The sequence below is a fragment of the Cetorhinus maximus genome, chromosome 19 (assembly GCF_964194155.1).
Source record: "Cetorhinus maximus chromosome 19, sCetMax3.hap1.1, whole genome shotgun sequence".
In the NCBI taxonomy this organism is placed as follows: Eukaryota; Metazoa; Chordata; class Chondrichthyes; order Lamniformes; family Cetorhinidae; genus Cetorhinus; species Cetorhinus maximus.
The window spans coordinates 36,550,318-36,574,909 of NC_135897.1; the positions used below are offsets into that span (position 1 = coordinate 36,550,318).

Here is a 24,592-nt window from a genome sequence, read left to right on the forward strand (position 1 = left end):
AAATAACCCTTTACAAACCTGAAACATGAATAAATTTTGATCCGAGAGTATATTTACAGCAATGACAAAGGCAGGCCACGTTCCTTTAATATTAGTTAATTGCTGACAATACTGTGTTTTAACTTGCAGACAAATTCTCCAGCCAAGAATGAATACAAAAAAAAAATCCTTTTTCAAGTAGAGCTTTAACTCTGAACTCTCACCTAATTAAAACATTTGAGGAAAATATAATTCTGAAATATTACAATGAAGCAAAAAGCTCAGTTTCCATCACACTTCACATCATGGATTTCTCCAATTTAAAGTTTTTGGTTTAGCAACTAAACTGATTCCAGAACCCACTGCAACACAAATTACATTCTGGGTAACAATATTTTTTTTTCAGATTCTATGGATTATCAGTCTGTAGCTTTGAAATTAAAGATTGATTTGTAGAAGAGATAAAGTCAGGTGTTAGGCAAGCTACCTGAAAATGAATACCTTATCTCCTTCCAGAATCATCAACTGGCGGTAGAAAGAAAAAGGACAATTGGTCATTTTGGTTCAGTACACAAGGTGCACTGTAACACTGAAGGAGATTAGATGTCAGAAAGGAAACTAAATATCATCACTGTATGCAAAAAAACCAGGTGAGAAATTTATTTCCAGGACTGTTACAAAAATAATGGGAGAACAGAAAAGCAGGCAGAGAGATGGAGCTCTGGAAGGTTCTAATGAGAATTTTGAGAAACCTTCTGTTAGGCAGTCCCAAAATGCTGTTAGATAAGCAATATGTGATGCTTTTTATTTAAAGAAGAGGTAAGCAGATACTCTGCAATAAGAGCTATTGTACTCCACGGTCTTTTCCTTGCATCATGGGGGTGAATTTTACAGGGAAGCGTATCGCTCGCCACCCCACCCCAGTAGAAAAGTTGGTCGCAAACTGAACGACTTTTAAAAACAAGGCCACCACACAGCAATACCACAGGTGGCTTTTAACAAGCTCAGAGTGGGACTTCCACCCTTCAGTGAAAGGAGGTTCCGCCCTCAAGAGCTGTTAGCCAATCTGATTGGAGGCAAAGGGTTAGGGGGGAAGGCATAGAAGTGGAGTACTATTTGGTGGTGGTGGGGTGGGGGTGCTGCTGCTGATGCATACAGGGCACCCCCTGAAGAAGGTACTCCCTCTTCATTCCCGATTTTTCACCTCAGATGCTGAAAAAATGGGCTTCTTGCTCTTGTCCTCCTTCCACTGCCCAGTGTATTATGGCACTGGAGGCAGAATGAGACCTGCCATTTAATTGGGCAGTTAAGGATCTCAATAGGCCCAAGGGTAGGTAGTCTAGTGGACAATTTACCTACCCAATGTATTAATGAGGAAAGGGTGTACGGTGGGTGGGATAGCACTGAAAACATGCCTGGCAGGGGCCGGAAAATCCAGCCAATGATCATTATTTGAATTTTCCAATTTGAGAAGGAAGACATGTATGTTATTCAGTGTGATGCTTTAAAAACCTATAGCAGTTTTTTTTTAAAGCAGGATCCAATTACATGCTGTTATTCTACCCTTGTTTCCAAAACTATGCTCACTCAACAACCTAGAAGTATTGTGTTTCAATTGAAGAGGATGCCAGCCTCAAACACTTTTGCTGCAACAAAAAATAACTTGGTCCTGCATGTATAGCACATGTAATTTAAACCAGTACGCAGACCAGCTGACAAAATAATATTGGGCAGTGCACAGACATTGGCTAAATGATTAGGACAAGGAAAATGTATCCTTTGGATATATTCATAAGCAACTCTTTTGGTTCAATCCTGCCACACAAGGAACTCTCATTGACCAACCTTAATACTGATTATTTGCCTACATGTCTAAAAGAGAATCAGGGCAAAGGTTAAGGATACTGTAAGCATGAAGCCCATGCACTAAAGCAGTGTCTTCCCCGTAGACATCCACTCCTGGTACACATCCAGCTGAGGTATTTGTCATGTCCTGTGCTTATAACCCATTCAGTGTCTGGAGAAAACATGACTGCTGAAATACGATTCTGATGTGCTGGAGGGGGAAAAAGAGTCACTGTTATGAAATGTTAATAGCTGTAAAGCAAACTTATGGGAGCTATGTTTGTGAGCCATTACACTATGCACTGCACAAGAGTACTTTTCCCTCAGTTTACTCACAATGAAAAAGTGGGTAGAATTTATAAAATGAGCTTTCCACATTAAACTCACAGGAATAAAAGATCTCCCCTATTGAACATTATAACGAACGAAAGAAAAACTTACATTCCATTTGAGTTTTCATATCCTCAGTATGTCCTAAAGCAGTTCATATCAAATAGTTATTTTGAAGTACAATCGTGAGAAATGAACAATATTGCAAAAGCAGGAATCTGTAAGATTGATGGTGTAAGATTTAGGGATAAAACGCTAGCCAAGATACTGGGAGAATTTTCCTGCTAAACTTCAAATAGTGGCATGGGAACTTTTGCACTGCCAAGGCCTCATTTTAACATCTCAGCTGAAAACAGCACCAACAATGCAGCAATCCCTCAGTGCCAAAATAAGTATTAGCAAAAAATGTGCGCTCAGGTCCTGCAGTTGGACTTAAACCCATGATCTGCTGAATCAGAGGCAAGTGCACCACCACTGAGTGAAGCTGACATTTATAATATTTCTGTTACAGCCTCAGGAAACTGAAATTATTCCAACGAACGGAAAAGTGGCAAAAGTTACTCCCTTTTCAAGAAAAGGGAAAAGAACAAACCATGAAAGTTAGTCTTACTCCAGCTGTGGGATAAGTACCAGGTTCTATTACATAACATGAGATTAGTGAACTCAAAGTAAGTCATGGGCTAATCAGTCAGCATGAATTTTTAAAAGGCAAGGTTGTGTTTGACTAAATAATAACTTCAAAGAAAATGTGTGTGAAAAGATATATTAATGGAATTTTCAGGTGTTTGGTACCATATAAGCAACTGGTTATGAAAATTAAGATATGATAGGAGGGATGGCGAGGTGACAGAAAGTAATGTTAGGGAAAAAGAGATCAGGAGTACAGCATGGACATCCTGTACAATTTTTGGTGTGTAATTTGATAGACAAGTCATGGTCAGTGCTGTGGTAAGATAAGCCATTCACACGGCAGATAAAGTTTCTAAATGTCCGTTCACAGGAAATGTGGGCCTGCTAGTGGAAATCACCTTGCAGTTACAGCAATGAATTGAGTGGTAGGAGAAAACATGAAGTGCAGTCTTGATAACTTTTTTGCTAATAGTAGCAGATGGAGGAAAACATGTCCTTAAGTTAATTATAAGGAAATAGCCATTTAGCTTCTATGATTTTACATTGTTTTCTACATTAAAAAGGACGAGTTTGGACTCTTAAGGACATTCCAAAGTGGTGTACAATAAATGAAATATTTTGAGGTGTACTTGTTCATTTCTAGGCAAACATGGCAGATAATTGTGCAGACCAAGAGCTCACAAGTACCCAAGAGATGAACAGTCAGTTAATTGATTTTAGTGCTGTTAGTTGAGAAATGAATGTTGGCCAGGCCACTGAATCATTTCACAGAAGATTCACGATGTTGTTTTCTAGGATGAAGGGTTTGTCTTATGAAGAGCAGGTTGGGCCGAGACTCATTGGAGTTTTAGAAGAATGAGAGATAATTTTATCAAATATGTAAGATTCTGAGGTGGTGTGGCAGGATAAATGCTGAAGATTGGAATCTATAATGGGGGGGAGAATCATTTCAGAATAAAGGAGCTGCCCATTTATGAGATGAGAAGGAATTACTTCTCTGTGGATCATGAATCTTTGGACTTCTGTACCCCAGAGAGCTACAGTGGCTTAGTCATAGAAAATATTCAAGGCTGAGAAAGACAGATTCTTGAACTACAGGGGAGCCAGTGCTTATGGAAACAGATAGGAAAGTGGAACTTAGATCAAGTTCACCACAGATCAAGAATGTGGAGAAGGCTCAAGGGGTCATAAGGCCTATTCCTATTTCTTGTTCTTAGCTCCCTACCTTTTTCTTCCCATAAGTTTTTTTCTTCATTCATCCATGGGATGTTGGCACTGTTGGCAGGGTCAGCAATTGTTGCCTATCCCTAATTGCCCTCAAGGAGGAGATGGTATGCCACCTTTTTATTTTGCTGCAATCCATGTGATGGAGGACCAGCACCAAGAGTACTGTTAGGTAGGAAGCTCCAAAGTTTTGACTTAGCATTGATGAAGGGAGGGCAATATATTTCCAAGTCAAGCTGGTGTGTGATTTGGAGGGGAACTTGCAGGTGATGGTGTTCCCACACATCTGCTGCTCTTGTCCTTCTAGGTGTGGAGGTTGCAGGTTGGGAAGGTGCTGACAAAGAAGCCTTGGTGAATTGCTGCAGTGCATTTTTTAGATAGCACAGACTGCAGCCATGGTGCATCAGTAAAGAAGACTTTGCAGAGTTGGCTGAGCTGGATGTGCCTTTATCACGTCCAATGCTGAGTGGTCAGTCCGGTTTTATTTCTCAAATACTTTGTGTGACTCACTAGGCTATTTCAGAGGGCAGCTAAGAGTCAGCTACATTGCTGTGGGTCTGGAGTCACATATAGGCCTGACCAGCTAAGGACAGTATATTTTCTTCCCTAATGGACATGAGTGAACCAGATGGGTTTTTTGTGAGAATCCAGTAGTTTCAAAGTCACCATTACTGATTTTAGCTTTTTGTTCCAGATTTTATTTAATTAACTGAATTTAAATTTCCCCAGCTGCCATGATGGAATTTGAACTCAAGTCTCCAGGTCTCTGGATTATAGTCCAGTAAAATAGCCACAATGTCAGCATAATTGTCATGGGATCTTTTGTGTCTATCTGAACAGGTGGATGGGGACTCAAGTTAATGTTTTACAGCACTCCTTTGATAATGCACTGAACTGTCAGCCTGGATTACATGCTCAAGTCCTGCAGCAGGGCAAGAACACATTACCCAATGACTGAGAAGTGAACCGAGAAGCCAACACTGAGTCAAGGTGATGTTAAATGTACCAGTTTGTATGAAAAATTACTGGTAATGCCCAAAATAAAGACTATTAGCCTTTAAAACATTTGGTAAGTGTCTAAATATTTTACAGATTCATAGCATTAAAATGTAAGCTAATCATGCAGCAATTTTTATTCATTAAGATTTGGGAGAAGCTGTCTTAAAAGAAATTTTTAAAAATTATTAGATGTTTATTAAGTGGTATTTGTTCAGGTTTGAAACTTCAAGGCATTTAGTTTTCATTTTTGGTTGCGTAAGTTAAAGCTACAACATTAGACTTTTCATTTTCATGTACAAATACTATTACTAGCACCAGGCCAACGAAAAACCAGCTGTTCAGCGTACAATGCCAATCCCTGACTATCATAAAGACATTGCAATGGCACATCATCAGATTGCCAAACCTAGTAGCATGATTAAATTTGAAATAGTTGTTCTAACTATCTCAGACAGCCAGCATGGCCCTGAAGATAAAAATCATTTTTAGTTATTTCCCTGACCTTTCACTGACAAAGCGGTCACAGAAGATAAAAATAAAGCAAAAAAATGAAGGAAAGCAGCAACAGAAATGCAAGACAACAAAAAAAAAGCTTGGAGACAAGTCCAATGAACTGGAATCATTGCTCAAGCAGCTGGGTGATCGCATCCTTTTGAGCATCTCTGTTGAGGAATTTGCTAAAGTAAAATGTGCTGCATTTGCAGAAAGGTCTGCTCCAATTGTATAAGAACTGTAACTGAATACTTCACCTCAGGCTTCAAGCCAAGTCCTGCAATTCTCATTTATGAAGAACAGCATCAGACAAGAGAATTAAGTTAAAAGTGGGTTGACTAACACGAGTTGCAAGTATTGAATTATTCAGCAGTAAACACATCACGTTAAAAAAAGTAATACAAAGAGCAATTTATACATCTAAATTTCTGCTTCCTTTCAACAAAACAACAGGGCTTTTAAAATAAAAATAAAAAGGTTCTTCAATGATGGAGGATACATGAGAAAGTACAGAACAGGACCCAGATACTTCCTTAAGAGTATTAATGAAGAAAATTTCAAATTTTGCATTGCTTATTCATCAGTTCAAAAAACAAATAAGGAAAATGGGGTGACATGGTGGGTGAGACTTTCAAATCCAGCCGAGTGCGCTGGAAGAAAGTCTCCCTTGTCTGCAAAAATCTTGCCCGAAATCCAGAACCTAAATCTACTGCACAAAACTGTCCTCTTAAAGGCAATCTCACAACTCTTCAAAGCAGCCTACTCAAATTCCTTACTGAGGTTATTTAAGGGACACGAAGATAGTTATTTTCTTTACCTACAATCCTGAGTCCAGAATTGAGATATGTACGGGGTGGGGGGGGATCATTTTAGAACAGGGATAGGACATTTGGCCCCTCAAGCCATTCAAAGAAATCTCAATGCCATTTTCTCACTGTCATGAAAATATAATAATTTTCATAGTATTATTATGATTTATTGTAAAGGTAGGTTAATAGTGGGGTTTGGATTAGTTTGTGTGTGTGGATGTGTGTGTGTGTGGGGGTTTTAATTGAATTGGAGGCAGCTGGTCTGGAGCTTTTTGAGTTATCAAAAGGGAGGCTAGGTTTGAAATGCTAAATACATAAACATGGCTGAAGTTTTAGAATGTGAGGAACATTTGCATTTTTAGATGAATTTCAAAGAGGTGGCAAGATGTTACACCTAGCCATAAGAAGCTAAGCCAAACAGTGTGTTTATTTTTTCCCAAAGGTTACTGATAATATGAATACTATGAAAGATTTATATTATGAGAAAAATAAAGTTCCAAAGACATATTGGAATAATGGAAGTTACATTAAAAAGGGAGAAACATGCATAAAGGAGATGAGGTTATGTATAAAGGTGAAGGCATTCTAAGATCTAACAAGCGTGAAAAGCCTCCAGCCTCTACATATCAAGTTGCTGTCTACAGAAGCTAAGAAAACTCATTATGAATATCACTGTCCAGGGTATTGTGCGCTTTGCCTGGGCCTGTTGAAATTTATTTGTTTTTACTGTCGCCTTAACGGAGGTGTAACTAGGAGTCAGGTTAATTAGGCGATTTCGGAGTTACTATCGTAGTCATTTGTAGGCCTATGTGTGTGCTTAAAATCTTTTCTTCTATTACTAAATGTTTAATTTAGTTTTGTAAAAAAAACCTTGAAGACTCGTTGGACTTATAATTACTGTATTCAAGGCATGCATCTCTAAATAAAATAGAAATTGCAAAACAAATGTGGCAGCTGTCTCAAGTTTCCCTCTGGGATTTGAGCAGCTCGGCATTTACCATCCGCTGTGCCGTAACATCACACTATCTCCATGTCTCTTGATATTTTTAAAATCTAGAAATCTATCATTCTCTGTCTTGAAAACAGTCAGAAGGCTTTCAAAAAGGCCCCACACAAGAGGTTAGTAAGCAAAATTAGAGCACATGGGATTGGGGGTAATATATTGGTATGGATTGAGGATTTATTTAATGGGCAGGAAACAGACAGTAGGAATAAATGGATCATTCTCAGGTTGGCAGGCTGTGACTAGTGGGGTACTGCAAGGAACAGACCTTGGGCCCGAGTTATTCACAATCTGTATCAATGATTTGGATGTGGGGACCAAATGTAATATTTCCAGGTTGCTGATGATACAAAACTTGGTAGGATTGGGAGTTGTGAGGAGGATGCAAAGAGGCTTCTGACTGAGCCTCCACAGCCCTCGAGGATAGAGAATTCCAAAGATTCATCACCCTCTGAGTGAAAAAATTTCTCCTTTTCTCAGTCCTAAAAGGCCTACCACATATTCTGCGACTGTGTCCTAGGTTCTAGATCCCCAGCCAAGGGAAATATCCTTCCTGTGTCTACACTGACGATTGCTGTAAGAATTTTGTTTACCTCAACAAGATCATTTCATATTCACTAGAGCTTAGAAGAATAAGCCCAGTCTCCTCAATCTCTCCTTATAGAAACATCCCACCATTCCAGGAATCAGTCTGATGAACCTTTGTTACACTACCTCTTTGGCAAGTATATCATGCCTTAGGGAAGGAGATCAAACCTGTGCACAATACTCCAGAAGTGGTCTCACCAAGGTTCTATACAATTGCAGCAAGACTTCCGTACTCTTGTACTCCAATCCTCTTGCAATAAAGGCCAACATTCCATTTGTTTTCCTAAATGATTGTTGCACCTGCATGTTAGCTTTCAGTGACATATGAACAAGGACACCAGGTCACTTTGGACAACAGTTCCCAATCTCTCACCATTTAAGAAGTGCTCCTATTTCTGGTTTTCCTACCAAAGTGGATAACTTCACATTTTTTCACATTATATTCCATCTGCAATGATCTTGTCCACTCACTCAGACTGTCTAAATCCCCTTAAAGCCTCTTTGCATCCTCCTCACAACTCACGCCCCCACCAAGTTTTGCGTTGTCAGCTAACCTGGAAATTTTACACTTGGTCCCCGCATCCAAATCATTGATACAGATTGTGAATAACTGGGGCCCAAGGACTGATCCTTGCTGTACCCCACTAGTCACAGCCTGCCAACCTGAGAATGATCCATTTATTCCTGCTCATTAACAAATCCTTATCCATGCCAGTATAAACCTATGTGCTCTAATTTTGCTTACTATCCTCTTGTGTGGGGCCTTATTGAAAGCCTTCTGAAAATCCAAATACAGCACATCCACTGGTTCTCCCCTACCTATTCTGCTAATTACACCCTTCAAAGACTAACAGATTTGTCAAACATGATTTCCCTTTCATAAATCCATGTTGATTCTGCACAATCCTACCATGATTTTCTATGGATCTAGTTATATATTCTTTATAACAGGTTCTAGCACTTTCCTACTACTGATATCAGGCTAACAGGTCCGTAGTTCCTTGTTTTCTTCTCCCTTCTTACTTAAATAGTGGAGTTAAATTTGCTACTTTCCAATCTGCAGGAACCATTCCAGAATCTAGAGAATTTTGGAAAATGATCACCAATGCATCCACTATCTCTACAGCCATTTCTTTCAACACTCTGGGATGTAGGTCATCAGGTCCAGGGGATTTATTAATTTTCAGTCCCATTAATTTCTCCAGTACTGCTTTTTTTTAAACCAATACTAATTTCTTTCAGTTCCTCAATCTCACTAATCCCTTGGTGTTCTCATGTTTCAGGGAGGTTTTTTATGTATCCTTCTCCGTGAATACAGACAAAAGTATTTGTTTCGTATCTCTGCCATTTCCTTATCCCCATTATAAATTCTCCCGTCTCTGCCTATATGGGCCCACATTTGTCTTTGCTAATCTTTTCCTTTTTACATACCTATAGAAGCTTTTACAGTCCATTTTTATGTTTCTTGCTAATTTATCTCCGTATTTTATTTTCTCTTTCTTTATCAGTTCTTGATCCTCCTTTGTTGAATTCCAAAATGCTCTCGATCCTCAGGCTTACAACTTTTAGGCAACTTTAATAGCCTCGTCCTTTGATCTAATACAATCCTTAACTTCTGTTGTTCGCCATGGGTGGATCACTTTACCTGCTGGGCTTTTGTGCCTTAAAGGAATGTATGTTTGCTGTAAACTATTTATTAATTCGTTAAATGCCAACCATTGCCTGTCTATCGTCATACCTTCTTTTAATGTAATTTCCCAATCTACCACAGCCAACTTGCCTCTCATACCTTCATAATTTCCTTTGTTTAGATTTAATACCCTAGCTTCAGATTGAACTTCATAACTTTCAAACTTCATGTAATATTCTATCATATTATGGTCACTCTTCTCTAAAAGCTCCTTTACAATGAGACTATTTGTTAGCCCTTCCTCATTGCACAATATTAGGTCTAAAATAGCCTGTTCTGTAGCTGGTTCCTCAACACACTCTTCTGGAAAACCGTCTTGTATACATTCCAGAAATTTGTTCTCCACAGCGTTAGCACTAATTAGATTTACACAGTCTATATGTAGATTGAAATCCATGATTACTGTATTACCCTTGTTACATGCACCTCTAATTTCCTGATTTATACTACTACTATTTGGTGGCCTATAAACAACTCCTACCCAATGTTTTCTGCCCCTTGCTGTTTCTTAGCTCTACCCAAACTGATTCTACGTCATGATCCTCCAATCTAAGACCCTCTCTCACTAATGTACTGATCTCATCCTTTGTTAACAGTGCTACCCCATCTCCTTTTCCTTTTTTCCTATCCTCCCTAAATATCGAATACCCTTCAACATTCGGTTCCTAGCCTTGGTCACCCTGTAATAGTAATTAGGCCATATCTGTTTACTTCTATTCGTGCTATCAATTCATCGCCCTTGGTGCGAATGCTGCATGAATTCAGATGTAGAGCCTTTAGTTATTTTTATTATTATTTTCACAGCCTCTAGCCTGACCTCTTGGCATACGCTTAAATTTGTAAGCTCTGTCCCTTCCTGCCATGGATAACCATTTCCCTTATTGCTATCTTGCTCTCTTGCTTTCTCCTCTCCAATTTAACAAATCTTCCCTCACATGATCCCTTACCCCTACTATTTAGTTTAAAGCCATCTTTACCACCCTAGTTATATGACTCTCCAGAGCCATGGTCCCAGCACGGTTCAGGTGAAGGCCATCCTGATGGTACAGCTCCCACTTTCCTCAGTGCTGGTGCCAGCGTCTCAGGAATCAAAACCCATTTCTCTCACACCAATCTTTGGGCTCTCTGTTTAACCCTCTGATCTTATTTACCTTATGCCAATTTGCTCGTGGATCAGGTTATAATTCAGCGATTATTACCTTTGAGGTTATGCTTTTTAATTTAGCACCTAGCTGCTCATACTCTCCAAGCAGAACCTCTTTCCACATCCTACCAATGTTAGTACCTATGTGAACCACGACAACTGGATCCTCCCCATCCCAATGCAAGTTCCTCTCCAGTCCTAAGCAGATGTTCCAAACCCTTACAGTGGACTCACAGCTGCAGAGGACTGTGGGTGGAATCATCCCAGATTTGCACAAAGTGCGGTAGCAGGCAGGAAAGAAGTTGTTTTACCTGCCATCCACAATGGCGGGTTTTTGCACTATATCGTCCCATTCCCACCTCATTAATTATGCAGCCACAGGAAACACACCGTCTCGCTGACGGACGGCCTCCAATTGGCCAACCACGCCGTTACCTCACCGCTTCCTCACTCCAGGCACCATATTTAAACTGCAGCCGCATGCACACTTCTCAAAGCTTGCAGCCCAGGACTGCTCCGGTGAAGCCAGTGCCCCAAAAGCCAAGGTAAAGCGCAGCCCCCAATTCAGTGATGCATCCCTGGAACGCATTCTGGGCACTGTGGGGGCCCGTGATGTCATCCACCCCTGCTCTGGCCGCAGGAGGCACATCAGTCTCACCACTCCAGCTTGGCAGGAGGTGGCAGAGGTGGTCAATGCCAATACTGCAAACAAGAGGTTGGCCATCCGGTGCAGAAAACAAATGAATGATCTCATTCGTGCCGCCAGGGTAAGGCGGCCACCTTATCACTCTAAACTCAGACATTCAAGGCCATCACACATTCACTGGCATCTCACTCACTGTCAGTGGGACATTACTCTCTCACACCCACCCTCACATCTCTATTTGGCCTCACCTCCACTTGAGACTGCCTCCTTAACCCTCACCATCTTGAGGCCACTTGCATAGATTCACATGTGCCCCCACACACACCCTGGGATACCCTCCTTCCCCAGTACAACCCTTGCACTGCAGCATCTTCCCTTCCCTGAGGCCACTTCTACCCCTTCCCCAAGAAAGCCGTAGCCCTGCAGCCATTGAAAAATCAACCCCTGCCTTACAGCTGTTCTGGTGGATAGAGACCTGCCCGTGAGCCCCAAAAGTGAGGCGATGCTGCCTGTGAAGCCTGACGCTGATGACCAAAGCAAGGTGAGCAAACTGCAGCTCACCAGGTGCACATCATTTATGTAGAGTGTGAAACACGTTGGCCTGTGTGCCGGATGATCCAGTGTGGAGGGTGGGGCAGGTGATGATTCCAAGGAGCAGGGCTTTTAATAAGATGAAGTATTGAAATTAGGTTCCCGATGTGTGATGGCGAGAAACATGTCCCGCCATTGATGGGAGGAGTGGACGATCGCAAACTGGTTCACAACGGCATGAAACCAATTTTTGGCCTTCTCACCATATTGTACGCTCCCGGCCCGCCATGGTGCCTGACGCCAATGGAGCCAGAAAATTCCGGCCTGTGTTTGTGTCTATCTCCCTTACTATACTGCCCCCCTACTACCACCAATTAACTCCCTCCTGCTTGAATGGTTTCCTGCGTCATGATGCCATGGTCAGTTCGCTCATCCACCCCGCCACCCTCACTTTCGTCCATATAGGCTGCAGGAACCTTGAACCTCTGGACAATTGCAAAGGCTGAGATTCCTCCACTTCTACCTTCTTGGTCCCCTTACCTGCCTTGCTTGCAGTCACACTCTGTCCCTGACCATGGACCAAATCAGATCCCCTACAGGGTGTGACTGCCTTGTGGAACAAAGTGTCCAGGTAACTTTACCCCTCTCTGATGCACAGTGGTGTCTGCAGCTTGGCCTCCAGCTCAATGACTCCGAGCTCTAGTTCCTCCAGCCACTAACACTTATTGCAGACGTGTTTGCTTTGGATCACTCGTATGTCCATGAGCTCCCACATTCTGCAGCCTCCACACATCACCCACCCAAGCATTTTTATAGCGTTTAATTGATTAAATAATTATTCTTATGGATTAGGCTTTAAATAAGTCTTAACATTCTTGCCTGTGTTTGTACTCTTATTATTTCAATGTCCTACTTATGCAGACTGAAATCCCCCAGTTAAGATAAATAGGAAATACTCACCAGCCGATCTAATAAGCTTTATTACTCTTAGTAAATCTTCTACTACTAATAAAACCTTACAATCGCTAAAATTACCCGAATTTTGAAAGATAAATGAGAAAAATACTCACTGACCAATCAACAACCTGTTTTCCTGTGACACCACATGATTTACATAAAAAGCAGGACAAATCCAACCTGGCCAATTCCCGCCCCATCAGTCTACTCTCAATCATCAGTAAAGTAATGAAATGGTACATTCAAGCAGCACTTGCTTAGCAATAACCTGCTCACTGACACCCAGTTTGGGTTCCGTCAGGGCCATTCAGCTCCTGACCTCATTACAGCCTTGGTTCAAACACGGACAAAAGAGCTGAATTCCCGAGGTGAGGCAAGAGTGATTGCCCCTGACATCAAGGCCGAGTGTGGCATCAAGGAGCCCTAGCAAAACTGGAGTCATTGGGAATCATAGGGAAAACACTCCGCTGGTTGGAGTCATACCTAGTGTGGTGGCCTAAAGACAACTATAGGGGGGTCCACTCAGTATTGAAAGTGTTAATGGAGCAATTGAATTAAATGCTTGAGCCTAAGAGAAAAACACTGCAACCTTGAAGGACAATACCATCTTGTCTGACCACTATAGCAGGATAAGCCCTGAGACATTCCATGTGTCTCTCTCTTGGGCCGAATGAAATCAAAGTTGTGATAATCAAATTATAAACAACTGCATTTGTGGTGTAGGAATGGAAATTTACTGGAACATGGATTGGTCAGTAAACTTATGCAAATAAGTGGATTGAGATGTACAAAATTTACTGATTGGCTGTAAAATGCTTTTAAGCAAGTCTTTGTGCATTCTGCTTTGAGGCGGTACAATAACTCTCGTTGTATTGTTCTCCCTTGTGCACAAGTAATAAATGGGGTTTCTACGACGAAATGATGCCTCGGTGTGATTAATCTCCGACACTAGCACAAAGGAAGATGGTTGTGGTTGTTGGAGGTCAGACATCTCAGCTGCAGGACATTCCTGCAGGAGTTCCTCAGGGTAGTGCCCTCGGCCCAACCATCTTCAGCTGCTTCATCACTGACCTTCCTTCAATCATAAGGCCAGGAGTGGGGATGTTCGCTGATGATTGCACGATGTTCAACACCTTTCGTGACTCCTCAGATACTGAAGCAGTCCACGTCCAAATGCAGAAAGACCTGGACAATATCCAGGCTTGGGCTGATAAGTGGCAAGTAACATTTGTACCACACAAGTGACAGGCAATGACCATCTCCAACAAGAGAGAATCCAACCATCACCCCTTGATGTTCAATGGCATTACCATCACTGAATCCCCCACTATCAACATCCTGGGGATTACCATTGACCAGAAACTGAACTGGACTAGACCTATAATTACTGCGGCTATAAGAGCAGGTCAGAGGTTAGGAATCCTGCGATAAGTAACTCATCTTCTGACTCCCCAAAGCCTGTCCACCATCTACAAGGCACAAGTCAGAAGTGTGATGGAATACACTCCACTTGCCTGGATGAGTGCAGCTTCCACAACACTGAAGAAGCTTGACACCATCCAGGTCAAAGCAGCCCGCTTGATTGGCACCACATCCACAAACATTCATTCTCTCCACCACCGACACACAGTAGCAGCAGTGTGTACCATCTACAAGATGCACTGCAGGAATTCACCAAGGCTTCTTCGACAGCACCTTCCAAACCCACGACCACTATCATCTAGAAGGTCAAGGGCAGCAGATAGATGGGAACACCACCACCTGGAAGTTCCCCTCCAAGTCACTCACCATCCTGACTTGGAAGTATATCACCATTCCTTCACTGTCACTGGGTCAAAATCCTGGAACTCCCTTCCTAACAGCACTGTGGGTGCACCTACACCACATGGACTGCAGCGGTTCAAGGAGGCAGCTCACTATTACCTTCTCATGGGCAACTAGGGATGGGTAATAAATGCTGGCCCAGCCAGCGAAGCCCACATCCCATAAATGAATAAGGAAAAAATTACTCAGAACTCGATCAGTCCCCCATAGAGTCACAAACTGAGCTAGCTCTTTAATGAAGTCTCCTGGCCTGGTGCTCTTGTGCTCTTTTATGAAGCCTCTTTATAAGGTAGTTACTTAAATGAACAGCATCTCCTCCCTCACTGCACTGAATTCCTTCACTCACCAGATTCATAAGCTCACCCTGTGCCCTAGCTGCACTTAGTGACAAGCTGCTGTCTTCTTGCTTGCTTCATGCGCTTAGTGGGACCGCTTGGTTCAAACTAGTTCAAACTAGCTACCTAATTAACTAGCTCCAGCTGCCTCTCTTGTAGAGAGCTTGTTTATCCCTAACTGAGACTGAACGGAACTTAAACAGTAAGTTGTAGCCAAATGCTAAATGCAAACTAGAACAGATTTTAAGAGAGAAATTAACCCTTAAAATTCCCTCACTCACCAAACTCACAAGCTCACACTGCATCTCGCTACACTCAGCGACAAGGCTGCTGTCTTTGTGCTTGCTTTCTTTTAACCAAGTTTGCTGGGTGGGAAACCCATGGAATTGGGTTGAATGCTTACCCCTCCCAATATTACTATTCACTGAGGCCAATGTCAGCTTCACCGCTGACGGGTTAGGCTAAAATTTACTTCAATCTCTCAAACCTAACTCGTGATCCTGGAGTAAATCCAACTCCAAACTAATCCCGTCTTGCTTGGCATTCTGTGTCAGTCAACCGGGATGGTCTTTGACAGCTTGCTCTTTTTCCCTGGTCCAGTTACTATCTTCACTCTGCAGTGAAGTAAATGATGTTATTCCAGCTGGCACGGGAGATTTAATACTTTATTTTCCTGTTAAATCCAGTATTACATCTTAGTTCAAGTGGCTGCTTCTTGTAAAAATTCAATTGCATCTGTCACATTGGTCAGTATAAATCATCTCAAGCCAACCGCATCTCTGCTTATAACATCAAGAAATGCACAAACGCAATTTTGAAATGTAACTACATTGAAATTAAGAATCCTGCTGTCTTCCTGCCCTTTAGCAACCAATCCTGCTGATCCTTTGTGAAAACAGTCACTTGCAACTTCTGTGAACTTTCCTTCCACCCACAACTCTTAAATCTGCATAATCTTGTTTTCCATTTCGTCTGTTCTACAAGGTTTAGCAGCCATGGAACTTAGGGAGAAAATAAGCATTAGAAAATGTTGTGAATCCTCAGCATTTCATCAAAGTCTCACCATAAGTGAAGCACATGTCCCGAAAGCTATCAAAATAATTACTTACATATGACAAGAAAAGCTTATAATGAGTTATCCAGTTTGGCTATACATTTGATGGCCTCCTGAGATGCTGAGTGGAGGAAAGAGATGCTTCCTGCAACAGATCTCAATGGGCAGGTTGATGTGATGTGTTTCATGGTCTGGGACTCATGGCCACAATTGCACTTGGGTCATCCCTCATCTTCTACTTAAGGAGGTGGGGCTGCATCGTCCAAGCCCTGTGCAGATTCAGTTGAACCTTTGAGAAAGGTTGAAGCCAGGGACCTCTGCTGTTGGGTCAGAGGAAAGTTTTTTTTTCCCCAAATGTTGCATAGCTCCCACTGTTCCATCAATCTGGGTAGTGGCTCAATATCAGCTGTATGAATATTAGCTGCTGTTTCCCAAAATGGCTGGTGCCAATTTTAAGTGCTTCCTTCATAGGTTTTTCAAGTTTTCATGAATGGGAAAGTCAGTGTTAGTCATTACTTTTTCCATTTCATGGAGCACAATGTATCACTGCGAATAGCTGGAGGGGAAATGTGGGACAGTGTTGGGAGCCACTTTGTTGTAGTGGACTAAAAGGTCCCTAACACTAAACTCATGACGGAATTGAGTTGCATGTCCATGATCTTTGTGTAGTGGCTGCATGACCATAAGGTAGTGCAGTATTCTGTAGCAGCATAGACTAGGCCACTGTTGCAGTGCGAAGTTCTCTGGCTGTGTTCACCCCATGGCATTCCAATGAGTTTCTTGACCAGCTTCATTGTTTTTTTATACATTTTGGTTGATGTTGATAAGTTGAGGCCGACAGACGAAAATACACCCAGGTGGGGGTCAAGGATAAGTCACCTTGCACAGAAGGAAACATTGATTTCTTTCCCATTATGTTATTGTTCAGATGGAATGGCAACATAACTAGGATTTGAAAGCATTCAAAAAGATAAAAACCTTCAAGGTGATCGGTCAAAAATAACCAGTGAAGACAAAGAGGAATATAATATGATTATTTTTTAAAATAGCTTTGGATTAACAGTTTGTTCAGGTACTGATACATTTTTACAGGTATTTTTACTGGTTGGTGGAGCACTTAAGGGATTTATCTTCAAGTTCTGATATGTGCATTTATGTTCCAAAAAAGTGATAGCAGCTTCAATTCACTCAAACAGAATTCAGATTCTAAATATGCCCTTCAACCACATGCCTTGGAGCAACCACTGTTAAGAAGATCATTTAATGCCACCTTTCAACAAAGATTAACTTTTTCACAACAAAGTTTATTTCTCAAAAAGATACCTTCAATTTAATAATCTAAAAATCTGCTGATACATCTGGCACATCACCATTCATTGAAGGGAAGAAATTTCATTCACTGACAACATATTTTAAACATTCCCACAAATACGATTAGTAGAAAGACCACACTGAACTCACATTACCACTGACATCTGTGTGTGCATCAACCCAATTATGATAACTTTGAAAGGTAGGTACAGACATATTCTATCTTACAACATCACCGCATAACCTTCTAAGGCATTCACTAAAAACAAGCCAACGTTAGTTCCATCAGATGCAAGTTTGCTTCTCCAAGTGTTTGCAGAATCGTCAAGTAAAATGAAGTGTAATGAGCCCTTATTGAAGCATTGGTGCTGAAAGATTACTTTGGAAGGCCGAACATGAACTCTGATCAGCTTTACAAACCTCTATTTTATTTCAGTTTGCCTTAAAAAAAAGTTATATCTCAATCCTCTCTGTAGGAAGGCCAAAAGTCTGATATTTCAAATGCACAAAAGCACAACACTGCATAAACTTCTCTGGACAAATCTTTTGTTTCTTTACTTATTCCATTGCCACCCACCTTTTGCCTTGTGCCATTGTTCAATTTTGACATTTAACTGTCGTTTATTCTTTCATGGGATGTAGGTGTTGCTGGCAAGGTCAGGATTTGTTGGCCATCCCCTTAAGCTAACCCTTGAACTGAGTGGCTTGCTAGGTCATTTCAGAGGGGAGTTAAGGATCAACCACATTGCCATGGGCCTAGAGTCACATGTAGGCCAGACCAGGTAAGGACAGCAGATATCTTTCCCTAAATGACATTAGTGAATCAAATGGGTTTTTACAACAATCGATGATAGTTTCATGGTCACCATTACTGAGACTAGTTTAAAATTCCAGATTTTATTAATTGAATTTAAATTCTACCAGCTGGTGGGATTTGAACACATGCCCAGAAAGCATTAGCCTGGGCCTCTGAATTACTAGTCCAGTGACATTATCACTACACTACCATCTCCTGCCCTCCTTGCCATCATATACATGCTCTTTCCCTGCACCCCCACCTACCCCTCCCACCTTCTCCCTGGCTTTGTACTTTATTAAAAGCTTTTCATCTCCAATGACATCCAATTCTGATGAAAAGTTATCAACTTGAAACACTGGGCTAAATTATAGCCACAAAAACAGGTGGGTTGGATTTGGGTCAGGATTTTAAAAACTTTAAAAATCTGAACCCTGATCCCAACCCGCCCACTTCCAGGTTTCAAAGAGGCAGACAACAAGCAGGCAGCCAACTCGCTCCAAGGAGGGGGGCTGACAATTTAAGTATTTTAATAAGGCTGGCAGTAAATTATTTAATCTGCTTTTCAGGCTTAACAGTGAGTAGCTATGTTTCCAAAAGATCAGTGCAGGACAGAAAGATTGCAGAAAACAAATTTAACAAATTTGACATCTCCTGGGCTGGCCTGATCATTTGAGGCATCAGGGCAGACAAAAATTTTTCCGCAGACAATTCCTAAACAGACTACAGGTCTGTGTATATTTTTTTTAAATATGCAGACCTAATGACCTTTTCCAATCCCAAGTATATAACATTAAACCCTCATCATTGACACGATCACCAATGATCACTTTGCAGATGTTTGCAAAGCAGCTTTGGAGACTGCCTTGTAGGTGGTCACTACTTAAGCCACCAACTGAAGAATTTGCATAATATCAGTGAGACCCATGGTGGAGAAAGGAAATTAATGTAGAGAAATCTTCCATGTGAGCCATTTTGACTGACATAAATTCCCAATTTAAAAGCCAGCACAGTAACATAAAGTGCCAAGATTTTCCTCCAGCAAATACACGATCATAATCCATCTCTTCATAGTCAGCTAAGCCCACTAATAATCACAATACTCCAGCTGATTTGCCAATATGGCAATGGACTCAACTCAGAATTTTAAAGAAGAACATTTTTGGTACTGTTGACATTTGTCTCAAATAGTGAGGACAAAAATAAAGTTTGGTGTGACCACAATGCTCAAGGCAACATACCTGGATAAGTCTTTACATAAGTCATCTTATTGAAATCTTCAGCCATGAGGAATTCCTAAAAAGAAATACAAATGCTTACTCAGTAATTAACACAAGCAGGTCTCTTAAAGTACCATTGCAGATCTCCGTAAGTTAAAGAATATGCAGTGTTAGAAGGTCAGGAGTGTCATAACATTATCTTTCTGTTTTTGTAGCTGCACATTCTTAGAGAATACCATAAGGTAGTGGGAAGGTTTGCAGGCATCTTTCTAACCTGCATGTAGGATGGTTAGCCCTATAGAGAGGGAGAGTTTATAGATTCCCACATCCATCAGGCATAAGCATTCTGCTGGATGCCAACTTGAAATTCAGAGCCAAAGCTCTGGACTCCACTCGCTGTGAATGTCGAGAGAAGCTCCCGATACAGGAGGCTGGAATTCTACCACTGAGCCCAAGATTCACTCGATGCCATACAATCCACAATGTATTATTCTTCTACTAAGTACAGCTGTGTGCAATTATTGTGTATATTTTTGCAGTCATTTGGCCCTCCTGGACTAGTTCAAAGGCTATTTGTTATTAAACAAATCCTTGAGAGTTAGAGTCAGAATTGCTTTTTTTTAAAAAAAAACTACTTTGTGTAAATCATCAAGTCAATTAGGATATATCCTCCATTGGTGAAAAATGTTCCCTGTTGTTTAGGAGGGCTTGATTTTATTTTTTATTATCTTCTTAAAAATATCTGACAGAAATTTTCCAGTATGATAGATTTGACCAGAACCAAGTCCTTGACCACAGCATGGATGCACATCATGCCCTATTGAACGCTGCTTCCAGCAGCCAAAGGGCTGGAGCAGCCACTCACCTCACTAAAATGCAATGTTTATTACTACTGAACTGTAGACTTTCAAGCTCGTCTTCACATAGCTAGCTTGCAAATATGCCTTCCAGCAGCTGTTCATCAAGCAGCTGCTCATTCAGGGCTTTTCTCATCAGCCAAATGATAATCATTTGCCTTCAGAATGGGAGAAAGGAATACCACAAAACATGGTTATTATTGATGCAAGCTGCTGTCCTGGATATCCAGGTCACAGCACATTTACTCATCACCAAAAGCTAAATACAGATTCACATTGGAGGGGATTTGGCAAAGAATGGCTCCCTCTCCAGAGCACTCTGAGAGACTGCTAGAGGCCAAAGTCCTCCCTCAATGTCGGTGTTCCCATTATTTCACATTATAAAGGATACATACTATTTGGGACTGGGATAAGGAGAAATTTATGCGAGTGAGTTGTAAATCTTTGCAATTCTCTACCTCAAGAGGGCTGTGGATGCTTCAGTGTTGGGTATACTCAAAGCTAAGATTGATAGATTTTTCTCTCAGGGCACCAAGGGATATGGAAAAAGTAGATAGTGGGAAAAAGAGTGTTCGGACAAAAAATCAACTGTGATCATACTGAATAACAGAGTAGGCTAGAGGGACCATACAGTCTACTCCTGCTCCTATTTTCTATATTCTTATTTAACTCGTGAGTTTCCCTTTCAATTTGTTAATGTCCATGTTGCAGTGTTATGGCCTTGAACTAATAACTGCACCATGTGACTCAGGTACAGATCAAATCAGGTGAGACAGCTGAAGCTGGTAACAATAAATGGGGGCTCTTCAGCAAAGAACAAACATGTGCATTACTTCAATAGTAACGATTAATTTAAGATTTATCACTGAGGTGGGTATAGATTACACACTTTGGACTTATGCTTCACCAGCAAGGCCAGCATTTATTGCCCATCCCTCATTGCTATTGAACAGCGTGAACTGCCTTCTTGAATACTGCAGCCCATGTGGTGTAGGCATACCATAGTCTTGGTAGGGAGAGTGTTCCAGAATTTTGACCCAGTGACAGTGAAGGAATAGCGATATAGTTCCAAGTCAGGGTGGTGTGCGACTTGGAAGGGAAATCGCAGCTGGTGGTGTTTCCATGCATCTGCTGCCCTTGTTCTTCTATATGGTAGAGGTCACGAGTTTGGAAGATGCTATTGAAGGTGCTTTATTGAGCTGCTGCAGTGCCTCTTCTAGACAGTACACACTGCTGCCACTGTGCATTGGTGGTGGAGGGAGTGGTGGATGGGATGCCAATCAAGCGGGCTGATTTGTCCTGGACAATGTTGAGCTTCTTGAGTTTTGTTGGAACTGCACTCATCCAGGCAAGTGGAGAGTATTCCATCACACTCTTGACTTGTGCCTTGTAGGTAGTGGACAGGCTTTGGGGAGTCAGGAGGTGAGTCAGTCTGCAGAATTCGCAGCATCTGACTTGCTCTTGCAGCCAGACTATTTATGTGGCTGGTCCAATTAAGTTTCTGATCAATGGTAATGCCCAAGATATTGATTGTGGGGGATTCAGTGATGATAATGTTGCTGAATGTCAAGGGGAGAGGTTGGTTCCTCTTTTGTTGGAGATGGTCATCGTCAGGCACTTACATGGTGCGAATGTTACTTTCCACTTATAAACCCAAGCACGATTATTGTCCGGTTCTTGCTGCTTGCAGGGTTAGCCTGCTTCAATATGTGGGTAGCAGCAAATGGTGAACATTGCAATTATTGAACATCCCCAATTCTGACTGCACGTTGGAGGAAAAGCCATTAATGAAGCAGCTAAAAATGGTTGGGTCTAGGACATTACCCGAGGAATTCTTGCAGCAGTGACTTGGGACTGAGATGATTCTTGTCTTCAAGAATTCAATGAACAAAGCACTTCATTTGAAAGCCTCAATTCTGTTTGTGCAGTTGCTGCCTTTAAACAGTCAGCATGTTGCATTGAGTGCAGTACTATGGCTGTCTCAAAATCCTCATTCCAGAATCAGGGAATACAGGGTTAAATCCATCACCACCCAAAGAATTCAGGATCTGAGCTCAGAAATCTAGGGAACTAGAAGTGGATACACAAACTGCTTCTCCCTCTGGAAAAAGTTAACCAAGGCCATTCTTGGAGGATAACAGCTGGTTCAAGCGGAATACTGAAAATCCTTTGAAGTAGGTAATCTTCTCAGCTGGGGACTGAACTGTAGAGTGGGAAAGGAGGGGGCGCAAACAGACAGATCACAAAGGAGGAGAAATATAAATAATTTAGCGAAACAAAAATACAAACTAGTACACTTAGGGCATTGCTGAAGCCTGAGTAATGCAATGAGATGAACATTACGCTCAACACTGAACATCAATTGCACAGATTTTTTTTATACAACCCCTGATTTTGTTTCAGCAACAAACAAGAATAGTAATCCTAATCCTTATGACTAGAACAGAGATAGGTCATAATGCAGACATATATATATAATGCTTACATACATACCACAATCGCTCCATTATCCTGCCCTATAAAAATCCGTTTGCTGTCAGGATTGTAGGAAATGGCAGAGCAGGGTGCTTTAAAAACAAAAGTGGATAATTAACATTAAGCTGCTCACATCAGAAAACATCTACATTATTATTTAAAGGAATACTCCAAACTTATTTGTAAGGATAAAAGTTGATACCCATTTCTGCTTATAGAGACTTTTTTTTAAAGCATCGGTGGCTGTTTCACCTTCCTAGATCCATCCAAACATTACAACTCTCCCAGATTGATTTAAAAAAAATACATGCATCAAAAGTTGATACAGAGTAACAATACTGGAGTGCTGGACAAAGTGCCTAATGTACCAAACAGTCAGCTGCAGAATTCAAATAATATACCCAATATTGTGCTGCCCTACCATGCTATGCTTCATCATTCATTATCCTCTAAAATATATTTGTTTCATATTTTTAATACTCCAAAATATGCTATTTGAAAAAAATGCATCAATCACATTTGATGCAGTGTAACGTTTTAAATTTGAAAAAAACTGATTTGTATAGAAAGCATTCTCTGCCAATTTTAGAAATGACAGAATCCCTGGATTGACCAGCTTTCAGAGTTAATCGTCTTCCTGTACAAAGATGTGCCTGAAGTTTCCACTAGGGGCACTATCAGCAGAATGCACAGAGCCAGTTTGCCGAGGCAAAGTTCCACTGAAGTTTCCATGAAGGTAATTACTTTGACTGGACCAAATCCAATCTGGCCTCAAGATAACAAGATGGGTTAGTACAAAGGCTTGGGGAAAAATTCTGTCAGAGTGAGGCTGGAGGCCACAAGGTACACAAACTTCTCTCTCTGTCCAAGTGACTGCTGGACACTGCTTTATTCAATTAACTGATTAATTTTTTTGCAGCAGAGCAGAAGACACTTTTGGCTTCGATTGGCTGCTGATCACCTGTCCTATGTATCAGAAGGATAAATCAATTGACCAAATTAAACTATTTTCTGCAGCAGGAGAGAGAGACCTGAATCAGTGGCTTCAATTTACTGCAGGTACAGGTGACTAACACTGGATTAATGTGATCACAGGTACCAATGTGTCTGAGAGTTTGGGCACAATATAATGCACCACAATTTCAAACTCCCCAACACCCTCCCTCAAATTGAGCACAAATCAGCAGTTACATGCTAGTACAATCTGGTAGCACAGCCCAGCTTTGAGGGCAGGGACCGCTTCGATTGAATGGATGTTTGAGCTAGAGTAGGGGATCACAGATAATTGAGTGTAAAGGTGGTTAATCGCACAAATCGCTTCTTCTTAAAATTCCACAATCTTTAGTGCTATCTGCTTTGATACTGCCCAGATTAAGCAGTTATTTGAGTAGAAATTATGTTCAACTCCAGGTAATGGAGTCATGCACGTGGCTAGAATGTGCCGTTGACCACAAGATGATATCTCCACATCATATTAGTTCAAATTGTGCAACATCATTTCAAAATATTCTTAATTTGTATTTAAACTGTCATTTTGGGAGAAAGTAATGCTTCAATAAATCATGATAGATTTTAACGTTTCCTGTGGCAACACTATACTCAAAGACAAACAGCTGAACTTGGATCATTAACAAAATGCTGTAGTTTTCCCAGGATATGCCTTCAAAGACAAGCTTTCAGCAGACAGGATAAGAGAAGGATGTGAGAAGATTGTAGTTGCAACAGTGCTTTTGAAAAACACTTCAAAATGGAAATATTCAAACAACCAGAAGTAATTAGCTGCCTCATGTGATGGTATCACAGGATAACACATCATAATGCCTACAGCTCAAAAGAATCATCTGTTTGTTTAT

At 41.2% G+C, this 24,592-nt stretch overlaps 1 protein-coding gene across 1 annotated transcript in view; it reads right to left on the bottom strand.

Annotated features, from left to right (window-relative positions):
• The window catches only part of wdfy1 (WD repeat and FYVE domain containing 1), a 75,422-nt gene that overhangs the window by 32,473 nt on the left and 18,357 nt on the right, over window positions 1-24,592 (bottom strand). Inside the window, exons 3-5 of the mRNA XM_078563724.1 lie at window positions 22,758-22,831; window positions 19,429-19,483; window positions 1,885-2,035 (exon numbers count right to left, since the gene is read on the bottom strand). Of these exons, the coding sequence (XP_078419850.1) occupies window positions 1,885-2,035; window positions 19,429-19,483; window positions 22,758-22,831 (280 nt within the window). The remainder of the gene's footprint in view (window positions 1-1,884; window positions 2,036-19,428; window positions 19,484-22,757; window positions 22,832-24,592) is intronic.